Raw genomic sequence first — 12,488 nt, 5'->3', positions numbered from 1 at the left:
AAACTAAACTAAACTAGGTCCGACTGACGTGGACATAGTGTCGCCACAATGACAGAAAAATGTGTTTTGAGAAAAAGGCCCTTGAAATTGTGTTCTCCCATATAAGTCTATGGGGGAACATTGAATCAGCGCAATATTTAAACATGTTATTGTGAAGATTAGGTATATTTTCTGTTTCCGGGTGAAAGCTTATATGTTCAGAGACAGATTTGGCCCAAAACCTGAAAACTGAACAAATGGAGTTTTGCCTGTAGTGTCTCCCCTTAATGCGGGTGTGGGTGGAGGCTTTGGCGCCGCCTTTATTCTCTAAAAACACCGTCGTATCATTTTATGCGGCGCGAGAATCACCTCGGGACCTGGAAGCTGAAATGATCACCTTCTGAGTTAATGACGTGGAGGATCTTTACCTGAGGTCCAGAAGTCGTTTGAGTTTTTATATCCCCATCAAAAATATGCCTCCACTGGTGTTTTGTTTCAGTAACGCACCACTTAAAGTGCCAGCCCAGACTCTGTATATTATACACCTTCACCGCGCTCGTTCTGATCCCCTTTGCTTTTTGTGAGGTCAGATATGCAGGTGTGGTGAACTGAACCCTGTATGTTAACAGTGAACCCTCCCTGGCTTTGTTAAAGGGATGTTTCAGGATGTTTGACACAGGGCCTCATTTCCTCGTTATCCAGAGTGTTGCTGATTTCTGGAGATATTTTTTTTTGTAATTCATGCAGTTCTTATGTTTGAAGAGTTTAGAGGCGCAAGGCTAGTGCATGTCTATGGTATCAGCTAGCCTGCATTACAAACAGTGTGACCCGCTCCAGAGCACCTGAGGCAAATCACTTATAACACCAGACTAACCATATAAATGTCTGTGTCCATAGAGTTTGGAATATAACTGACCTGCATCACATGAATGATCGCATTTTGAGGGACTATTTTCTAGCAGATCACTCCGACACCGCGTAGCTTATACAACCACGAAGCTGATGCTCAAATATAAGTTATTTTAAATGCAAAATGGTTCAAATGATTCTCTCGACACAGACATGTATATGGTTAGTCTGGTGTTATCAGTGATTTGCCTCAGGTGCTCTGTGGAGCGGGTCACACTGTTTTTAATGCAGGCTAGCTGATACCATAGAAATGTGCTAGCCTTGCACTAGCCTAGCGCCACAAAACTCTTCAAATATAAGAACTGCATGAATTACAAAAAAAAAACATCTCCAGAAACTCTGGATAACTAGGAAATGAGGCCCTATGTCAAACATCCTGAAACATCCCTTTAACGATGGAGAAACCACACAACGTCCTGAAATCAGCCTGCCAACTTTTGCTTTTATATAAGACAGTTATCTCAGGTGTCGTATCGGTGAGTCCCTGACCCAATACCAATCCAAAAACAATTTTGTATTTGTCTAAAAACATCATCCACAGCAAATTGTCTGCGCTGTGGCTAGCGCTATATCAAAATCTACAGTATAGCTGTATGAAATCCTGATTTTGGAGTTCTATGACTTGGCACGGTGGTGCAGTGGTTAGCGCTTGTGCTTCACAGCTAGAATTAGGACATTCAGACCAGACAAAGGCGTGGATGGCAGAAACCAACTCAAATCCTCCCTTATTTCTGATATTGCATTCTCTGGACTCCGCCTCCACCTTTCCTCCACTGTTCGCAACCTGGGAGTCATTTTTGACCCCCTTTTGTCATTTGAACGCCACATACAAAATCTCTGTAGAATCTCCTTTTATCATCTCAAAAGCATCTTCAAACTCCGCCCCAGTCTGGAATACTGCAATTCAGTGGGTGGGAGGTGTTGTCCATGATGGAGGTGAGCTTGGCTAACACCCTCCTGTCCCTCACCTCCTCCACAGAGTCCAGGGGGGCAGCCCGGACGACCAGGAAAATGAAGAAAAACGAGATTTGTGTCCATTTGCACCTAAAATATTAGGTTCATTTATTAAGTAACATTTCAAACCCTCTCCCAGCGGCTGGAACATTGACGCCTTTTATTTTGTCGGGACAACAGGAAGTGTTTCGTTGCTGTTAGCGGAGCTTTGACATCAGTGTCACTGCAGGTTTCTGTTTCGTTTTTACCGCGGACCGGATTATTTGTCGTTATCTTGTGTAAAAGGCGAGTTTAGACGGAGCGTTTGTGTTTGTGATCGATCATGAGACTGACCCGAGAGAAGACGAGACGCTCGCGCTGATGGGAGGAGTTATTTTGAGGCGTGGGACTGACCTGCACACGGAGCAGCTGGACGTGCTTTGAAGACGCGATGGAGACTTTATTAAAACCCTGGAGGGTCACACAGCATTTGTCCTGTTTTCAAATATGGTCACAGGAGGTTTGAAAAGTGGCTAAATCTGTGTCAAAGTTACGCTGGGATCAGCTCCTCCGCAGCGTCCCCCTCGGCCCGGGTTCAGTTTGTTACTTCCTGCACCTGAGTTTTCATTTACACCAGTATGAGACAAATTCCTAACATGGGGAATATTTCTACTGCTATAGTTTCTAATAAAAGCCCCGGCCTGTTTTAGAGACCGGCTTTAATTTGCCTCCGCCAGCCGCGAACCCGGCCACTGTCAGAGACCCGGCCCCTGTCGGAGACCCGGCCTCTGATGGAGTACAGGCCAGTATTACAGAATTTACGGTACATTTGTGCATTCGTTTTGGTGCCTTCATTAAAGGGCTACTAACCCCTCCTTCCAGAGCCTCAGTATCAGAGCCTCAGATTTGAAAATCTCAACAGAAAGGGGGCGTTGCCTGGAGGACTAAGGGGCACGCGGGAGGGGTGAGGGGTGGGAGGGGCTTGAGGCTTCTGACTTCGACGCTGCACCTGCACCGCTCCTCGTAAACAAAGTCCGACCATGGGAGCATGGAGTTCCAGCGAGCTAACTTATTTAGCAACTTGTTCCACTGGGACAGCTCGACAGCTCTCTCTACACAGGGGGGGCATCGTGGCAGACAGCGGCCTTGTACCTGAGGCGCTGGGTCATTTATTCCTCTGTCATTTACAAAGCTAGCGGCTTAGCATTGAGCTCGATCGACGTTAGCATCGCAGCTAAGGGACGTAACTGTCCTGGCTGCTTCAGAATTTACCGATCTATTTTAGATGTAGACTTTTGCTGTGGTCTACGTGAACATGGGAGATGTATCTCAGTGTCCTCAGCAGAGTGTGTGATATAGAGACGTGGCTATTTGTGTTACAAAGATTTTTATTATTTTTCTTACAGCAAAGTGCACAAAACATATCAAATAAATAAATGTAGGCCTGTATTATTGAGCAGGAACACTGTCTTTTTGAAATTGTTTTTGGTTTGCCATTGAAGATGTGAGACAGAATCATTCAGGTCATGTTTCTCTAAAGGCTTGACTGTAACATTGTGAACCCAAAGAGCCAGTTAGCCCTAAGTAAATAGCCTGAAGTAATTTCTATTACTAAATTTAGTGAACTAAAAGGTTTAACCAACGTTAACACATACACTAAACTACCACTGAATGATGACACTGTAGAGTAAAGACTATAATGAAGTATTTATATGAATGCTTTTTTAGTTGAATATTGAAATATTAATGAAAATTATAGATCTTGTTTTGTACCAGTACTTGATTCTGCACTTCTGGCTCTTACAACAGTGCAATTTCCAAATTATAGCACAATTTCTTTGGTAAAACTTACTACAAACTTACAGCTCACATTTCACTTGAGGTTGAGCTGCATGTGCCACTCACTTGGTCTACATAGATGTGTGCAATAAACAAATTGAACAGACAAAGTTGACTGGTTATGTTATACAATACCAACTGTAATAAATATACATGCAGTAAGTTTTCAGCTTCTAGAAACAGAAAGTGGTGCTGCATATACCTTCCTGTGACATATCTGACAGAACATATACAGGCTTCATTTTTAAAGATGTAGAGGCTGCTCTGGGACTGTCAGGAAGAGGGATTTCCATCAGGTCCCCTGTCCCACAACCGACGCTTGTGTAAGCGGTCCGGGCTTGAGTAGCTGTACAAAACACAAACAAAAAAAACACGTTTAAAAAGGCAGTAATTACACAACTTGTGTCTAACTACAGTATATAAAAAAACAAAAGTGTAGACTGTTTTATACATAAAATGACAGTGCTGTATAAAGGATAAATAGATTTCACCTTTGCGTCGCCTGCTCGGCTTCACATTGGCCTGGACACTTGCATGCCTTGTAATGACTGGATCAGTCTGGACATTTCTCTCTGCTCACTTTTGGCTGAAAACATAACAATAAATAATATTTATAAAGTGCACACACAAGTGACATGCAAACACATTGTTTGTATTGATGATTTATAGGAATACAACCTAGGATATACTTCAGAATATGCCACCCTATAGCAGATCAACCAAATATTTGTATCAGGTTAATTCTGGCTACAGTCGGCTACTAAAAACTTCCAAATGGTTTGGCATTTTGAATAGCTGCGTCCAAATAGGTGTAAACTTTGGTTCACTTCAGAAAACTTGTCAACATGAACATAATTATCAGAATTTATCCTACTTTGTGAACCTGTTCAACAACAATGGCAATAACAACTATACTGATTCTAAAAGCACGTAAGAACAGCTCACATCTGTGAGCGCCCAATGACCACACGGTCCACCTGGAGTGGTCAGCCCTCTCCTCACTGACCACACGGTCCACCTGGAGAGGTCAGCCCTCTCCTCACTGACCACACGGTCCACCTGGAGTGGTCAGCCCTCTCCTCACTGACCACACGGTCCACCTGGAGAGCTCAGCCCTCTCCTCACTGACCACACGGTCCACCTGGAGTGGTCAGCCCTCTCCTCACTGACCACACGGTCCACCTGGAGTGGTCAGCCCTCTCCTCACTGACCACACGGTCCACCTGGAGTGGTCAGCCCTCTCCTCACTGACCACACGGTCCACCTGGAGTGGTCAGCCCTCTCCTCACTGACCACACGGTCCACCTGGAGTGGTCAGCCCTCTCCTCACTGACCACACGGTCCACCTGGAGTGGTCAGCCCTCTCCTCACTGACCACACGGTCCACCTGGAGTGGTCAGCCCTCTCCTCACTGACCACACGGTCCACCTGGAGTGGTCAGCCCTCTCCTCACTGACCGCATTCGAGCATCAAACGGGAGCAGAGCGCGCACGGAGCCGGTCAGTTTAGCCTCCGACACACAGTACGTTCTAGCTATACGTTAGCTTTACAGGCTAGCTTGTAGCTACTGTCAAAAGCTACAGTCATGTCAAACTTCGATTAGTTTGGTGCTCAGACTCATGCACATTTGCGCACAGTGTTGGCGTAACTTTGCAGACTGATGCATTAGCAGGCTGCCCCGGGCAGCGAGTAGACGCGCTTATAACCGGTGGCTGCTGTTCCTCAGCCAAAGTGAGCGAGTGCGGGACACGTCGCCTGGAGCTGACGCTGCAGAGTCTATTTACACGCCATATTTTTCAACAGATCTACACGACTCATGTGATTGGTGTTATCAGAGGCCAAAACAGCGCATTTGTTTGAGACACTACAATAACGATCTATTCTGACGTGCACATAAAAATTCTATATACTGTACATGACTCAATCTGTGAGCAAAGTAGCTTCTACTGACAGAAATGACCGGGACAAGTGAACCAAGTGCCTCTTTTTACAGCAGCTACAATCAATGCAATTATTACCAAATCCAAAATGAGTAAATCATTATTTTTCTCACTCACCTCACATTGTTGGCGGGGCAGCAGTGTCTGTGGGGACGGCCTCGCTCTTCAAACGGAGAAGACTAGCATAGCCCAGTTCAACCTCGGTGAAGTTGGCGAAGGAATCAGCACGTAAAATGGTCTTTGCAAACTCCAGCCCCACTACGCTACACTTCCTCCCCATCCTAACACAGTACAATTAACAACTAACAATTAAATTATACACGATAGACCACTAAAAGCAATACTAACAAACGCCCTAAGCTAAACTGAGCTAACTAATCTAACAATAAAAGCAACTAGTGACTACAACTACAATATTCAACAACTAACACTACTAAAACTATACACTTATTTATAATAAAAAAGCTATCCTAATAAAATCTACCTAAATGCTATGATAACTAATCGCAAACCTGACAATCGATGATAATATTCTCTCGTTATTCCAACACCAACTCGCTACGGGGGCGTGAGCGAGACTGAGCCTTTTTATAGCCCAGAGCGGCAGGGCCCGTGACATCATCTCTCGCCTCCTGACATCATCTCTCTCCCCTCCGCTAATTGGGTGCCGAATTCAAAAAATCAAATGCAGTACCGACAGTTCGCTGCAGATGGCGCCACACAGACGGTTTGGGACACAAAGACAGGATTTCAACAAATTTGCACTAAATTGTTAAAATAGTGACATATACACGTAGACAACACTATAAGATACCCATTTATACAACTTAGCTAGAAAAAAAAGTTGATTTGGGGGTTAGTTGTTCTTTAAGTCTTTAGAGTCAGAACATTGACAGAATTAAGCGGCGACACTTAAAGCACAGACCTTTATTTATATAGCGTAATGAGCTGTGACTGGTTCGGGTCTTCGCCTCTTTGTACAGGCCTCGCTAATGTTTTCCATTGACATCCTGTGGTATCGGCTGTGGCTACGCTAGTTCCTCTGAGCTGAAGCTGTGGGCGCTAGTACTTCCTGTTCGTGTTAATTTCCATTAAGATGAGCTCAGACCAGTGAGTTCCTGGTAGAGATGTTTCCATAGAGGAGACGTTTATGTTTGTGAGGATCAGGGAGTTTGTCTTGAAGCTAAAGGCTAATTGAACCTCTTAACTCCCGCCTGAGCCGAGAGGATCTTTTTTCCTCACGTCATCAGATCATTTTCGTCCCTTTTTTGCCATTTTTTGGTCATTTTTTTGTCACATTTTTGCAATTTTTTTTCGTCATCTTTTTGTCACATTTTTGTCATTTTTTTGTCATTTTTTTGTCATTTTTTGTCACATTCTTGCAATTTTTTTTGTCATCTTTTTGTCATTTTTTTGTCATTTTTTTGTCATCTTTTTGTCATTTTTTTGTCACATTTTTGTCACATTTTTGTCACATTTTGGTCATTTTTTTTGTCACATTTTTGTCACATTTTTGTCATTTTTTGGTCATTTTTTTGTCACATTTTTGTAATTTTTCGTCAATTTTTTGTCAATTTCTTGTGACATTTTTGCCACTTTTCCATCATTGTTTTCGTCGAGAAAATGTGCTCGGTTCAGGTGGGAGTTAAGGGGTTAATGCGTTACACAACTTGAAATAGTGCCTTTATATATATATTCTTTTATAGCATGTTAGCCTTTAGCTTCAAGACAAACTATCCATTAGGGCTGCTCGATTATTGAAAAAATAATAATCACGATTATTTTTGTCATAATTGAAATCACGATTATTCAAACGATTATTTGTTGCCTTTAAAAAAATCCATCAAAAAAGTGACAAAAATCCATCAAAAAAATGACAAAAATCAATCAAAAAAATGACAAAAATCAATCAAAAAAATACAAAAATCCATTTAAAAAGTGACAAAAATCCATCAAAAAAATGACAAAAATCCAGCAAAAAAATACAAAAATCCATTTAAAAAAAAAGTGACAAAAATCCAGCAAAAAAGTGACAAAAATCCCAAAATTAAAAATTAGAAAAAAAAATGTAAAAAAAAAATATTTAAAAAAAAAATATATATATTGAAAAAAAAACAATATAATCGATTTTTTGCGATTATGCTAATTTTGTAATCGTTTACTGTTGTAATCGAAATCGTGATCGAATTTCGATTAATTGCACAGCCCTACTATCAATCCTTTTTGATCACAGGCGTCTCTGTGAACTCGTTACATCATGATTTGAACACAGTAAATGATCATCTACCGGGACTTCACCGCCCACAACGTAATCTTTAGAAAATATGATTATTATTCCAGGAAAAGAAAACAGACAGGAAGTCCAGGCGCTCACACCTTCAGGTCAAAGGAACTAGCATAGCCACACCGTGCAACAAGCCAATTGGAGTGGTGCTCCGTGTCGCCCAAAAATCGCTATCTGAAAGGTTTGTGAATAAAAGACAAGGCGCCAGGAGAACGCTACTCTCAGCAGATACCCCAGACTTCTTCTATGATTCCTAAATCCCTCACTCACTGCCATCCATATAACGCATCCAACATTTACACCGTGCCTGTCGTTTCCTTTCTGCAAGTCTATGATTTAAACAAACATGAACATCCCCCATCTCTGCTCGGGAGCGCCCTGCACATCTGTGAGCCACTTAATCACCATTTAACACGAAACATGCGGTTCCTGGACGTGCTTTTTCGAGGAAGTGCTTCCCCGAGCGAGTGAATCAAACGGAGGGGGAGGCGGCGCGAAACAGAAGAGGCAGCGAGAGAGTTTGGAGAGGGTCTTTCAAGTGGCCATTTCATCCGCGCTAATTGATAATTCTCCGTGACTAACGCGCCGATGGCCGGCCTTTGAGTCGCGCGAGCTGGAAAATGATATTGTATGGTGATTTCTGCTGGGAGAGAGAGGAGGAGGGAGGGGAGGGAGGAGGGAGGGGGCAGCGATAAGAGCAAGTGGACGGCAATGAATTCAGGCTCGGCGTCTCATCGTGAAGCCTCCTGTGAGATGATGGAGCTGATATTATGTCATCATGTAGGTCAAAAAATGACAAAAATCCATCAAAAAAGTGACAAAAATCCATCAAAAAAGTGACAAAAATCCATCAAAAAATGACAAAAATCCTTAAAAAAAGTGACAAAAAAACATTAAAAAAAATGACAAAAAAACATTAAAAAAATGACAAAAATCCATCAAAAAAATGACAAAAATCCATCAAAAAAGTGACAAAAATCCATCAAAAAATTGACAAAAATCCATCAAAAAAATGACAAAAATCCATCAAAAAATGACAAAAATCCATAAAAAAAGTGACAAAAAAACATTTAAAAAAATGACAAAAATCCATCAAAAAATGACAAAAATCCATCAAAAAAGTGACAAAAAAACATTAAAAAATTGACAAAAATCCATCAAAAAAATGACAAAAATCCATCAAAAAAGTGACAAAAATCCATCAAAAAAAATGACAAAAATCCATCAAAAAAGTGACAAAAAAACATCAAAAAAATGACAAAAATCCATCAAAAAAGTGACAAAAAAACATCAAAAAAATGACAAAAATCCATCAAAAAAATGACAAAAATCCGACAAAAAAGTGACAAAAATCCATAAAAAAAAATGACAAAAATCCATCAAAAAAGTGACAAAAAAACATAAAAAAATGACAAAAATCCATCAAAAAAGTGACAAAAAAACATAAAAAAATGACAAAAATCCATCAAAAAAGTGACAAAAAACATCAAAAAATGACAAAAATCCATCAAAAAAATGACAAAAATCCATCAAAAAAGTGACAAAAATCCATCAAAAAATGACAAAAATCCATCAAAAAATTGACAAAAATCCAGCAAAAAAATGACAAAAATCCAGCAAAAAAATCCCAAAATCCAGCAAAAAAGTGACAATTAAAAAAAGAAACATTTGAAAAAAAAAATTGTTATCGATTTTTTGCGATTATGCTAATTTTGTAATCGCTTACTGTTGTAATCGAAATCGTAATCGAATTTCGATTAATTGCACAGCCCTATCATCATGTGTGTTTTCTCAGCACTTACTGCCGGTTTGTGGACGGACTTCTGCACACACACGCGTCGCGCTGAGAAAACATGTAAACAAACTTCCCTGTTGACCTGTTTTTGTGGCGTTTCGTGTCTGCAGGTTGTTCAGCGCGATCTTGGAGCAGGCGACGAAGGGGGACGGAGCCACTCCCATCGGGGGCAAGGCGGCGGGCTTCGACGTCAAGGCGCTCCGGGCGTTCAGGGTCCTCCGGCCGCTGCGGCTGGTCTCGGGCGTCCCCAGTGAGTATGACGGAACCCTGTAGAGCACACCTGGAGACGATCCAGTCCCGCCCACGACTTCAATAGAAAATAAAAGGAAAGAGTTCCACAGGTGTCCAGCAGAGGGCACTGACATAAGGACAGTGGCGGCTGGGGATGTGAAAACCAGGGGGCGCTGTTGCCTCTACCTTCAACTATATTTTAGAAGATACTTATAAACATTGTTTTTAACTTAAAAAAGAAAGTTATCTTTGAGGCATTTAACATTATTATTTTATGTAGAATCTATTCAAAACGTATTGCTTAGTTTTATTCAACAAAAAAATGAATAATTTCTGACTAAAGTGTCACTAAACATATTTGTGTTTTGCACCAACAGAACCAGAACAAAGGCAGGTGGTGTTTCCTCTTTGATTTCATACAGTTTTAGTCCCAGACCTGCTGTGGTTTCATTATGAGCCTCAGAGCCACAGGTTTAAACCCGTATAAACCGTCAGACAAATGATCCGCTCAGAAATAATGTGCAGCTCACGTTTAGAAGAGAGTCCTCCTCCTCCTGTAGCACCTGGAGCTCCTCCTCCTGTAGCACCTGGAGCTCCTCCTCCTGTAGCACCTGGAGCTCCTCCTCCTGTAGCACCTGGAGCTCCTCCTCCTGTAGCACCTGGAGCTCCTCCTCCTGTAGCACCTGGAGCTCCTCCTCCTGTAGCACCTGGAGCTCCTCCTCCTGTAGCACCTGGAGCTCCTCCTCCTGTAGCACCTGGAGCTCCTCCTGTAGCACCTGGAGCTCCTCCTCCTGTAGCACCTGGAGCTCCTCCTCCTGTAGCACCTGGAGCTCCTCCTCCTGTAGCACCTGGAGCTCCTCCTCCTGTAGCACCTGGAGCTCCTCCTGTAGCACCTGGAGCTCCTCCTGTAGCACCTGGAGCTCCTCCTGTAGCTCCTGGAGCTCCTCCTGTAGCACCTGGAGCTCCTCCTCCTGTAGCACCTGGAGCTCCTCCTCCTGTAGCACCTGGAGCTCCTCCTGTAGCACCTGGAGCTCCTCCTGTAGCACCTGGAGCTCCTCCTCCTGTAACACCTGGAGCTCCTCCTCCTGTAGCACCTGGAGCTCCTCCTCCTGTAGCACCTGGAGCTCCTCCTGTAGCACCTGGAGCTCCTCCTCCTGTAGCACCTGGAGCTCCTCCTCCTGTAACACCTGGAGCTCCTCCTCCTGTAGCACCTGGAGCTCCTCCTCCTGTAGCACCTGGAGCTCCTCCTGTAGCACCTGGAGCTCCTCCTCCTGTAGCACCTGGAGCTCCTCCTGTAGCACCTGGAGCTCCTCCTCCTGTAGCACCTGGAGCTCCTCCTACTGTAGCACCTGGAGCTCCTCCTGTAGCACCTGGAGCTCCTCCTGTAGCACCTGGAGCTCCTCCTCCTGTAGCACCTGGAGCTCCTCCTGCTGTAGCACCTGGAGCTCCTCCTCCTGTAGCACCTGGAGCTCCTCCTCTGTTTCCCTCAGTGAATGAATGACGTTCCCCTCTCCTGTCGTAGCTCCTCCTCACGGTCCTGAATCTTCTCTCCATCAAATGTCCACGTCCTGGGACAGAACTGTCCAAGTCAGCGAGGGTTTGTCCCAAAGTGTGAGATAAACGAGCAGCAGCTAAAGCAGACGAGCTAGTTAGCATCGTCATGCTACCTCCAGGAAAGTCCGTTTAAACGTGACTTCTGACTGAAGAAAGTCATCCCAAGTCCATTAGTTTGACTAAATCCTTTCACCTCCTCTCAGGAAACAACAGAAGCTTCTCCGTCTCTCAAATGAGAAGTTTTTCCTCCGATCGTCCGTGAGCTCAGAGCTGCTCCTCGCGTTTGTTTACAGGAGACGCGTCCTCGTCTTTCACCTGTGAATTCTCCGATGGCGCTGAGGCCAAGAGCCCAGCGGAGATTTATTATTGCGCGTCTCTGATTGGTTGAATTAATGATATACAGTGACGTTTTTATACTATATCAGAGCCATTGGTTAGATGTTTGGGGCGCTGTTCCTGCCGCCCCGAGCACAAAACTACACATTTATGAGGCGGTTACAGCACATGATGAACCAGGCAGACATAATGACACCTCCTTCACCTCCGCTCCCCCTCCCTCAGTGTAAAAAACACCTGTACATAAGAAAGTTATGATTTTGCTAAACTTAAAACTTTTTATTTTATTTGCAAAATTGACAGGAGGGGGACAGGAAGATCATATTTGTTATTTTGTTTTATTTTGGACCCATGGAAATGTACTTGGAGACCCCGCTACAGTGCATCACTTCATTTCCAAACAAAAGAACGAGGATTATAAAGTTGAATAACCTAAATAATGACGCCTTGGCTTGACATGGCTAAATATGATGTCATTGCTGAAAATAATAGTCCTACTAAACGACGGTATCAGCTGTTCAAAACACACTAAGCTGACTCACTTCAGGCTTCTCATTTGGCCCCTTATGAAGATGAACTGCCCAGCCCTGCTTTAGAGAGTTGTTTCCCCCCCAGGTTTATGTTTCAAATGCCTTTAGAAGAAAGCCACCTGGAACAGTGAGGGATTGGCCAACAGGAGGCGCTGTGA

The 12,488-nt window shown here is 43.3% G+C and overlaps 1 protein-coding gene across 12 annotated transcripts in view; it reads left to right on the top strand.

Annotated features, from left to right (window-relative positions):
- The window catches only part of cacna1c (calcium channel, voltage-dependent, L type, alpha 1C subunit), a 373,377-nt gene that overhangs the window by 171,684 nt on the left and 189,205 nt on the right, over positions 1-12,488 (top strand). For all 12 annotated transcript variants that reach the window (XM_079552350.1, XM_079552351.1, XM_079552357.1 and 9 more), the window contains exon 4: positions 9,790-9,929. In XM_079552350.1, the coding sequence (XP_079408476.1) occupies positions 9,790-9,929 (140 nt within the window). The remainder of the gene's footprint in view (positions 1-9,789; positions 9,930-12,488) is intronic.

The sequence above is a fragment of the Gobius niger genome, assembly GCF_951799975.1.
Source record: "Gobius niger genome assembly, chromosome: 2".
NCBI lineage: Eukaryota > Metazoa > Chordata > Actinopteri > Gobiiformes > Gobiidae > Gobius > Gobius niger.
This window is presented reverse-complemented; position numbering and strand designations above follow the sequence as displayed.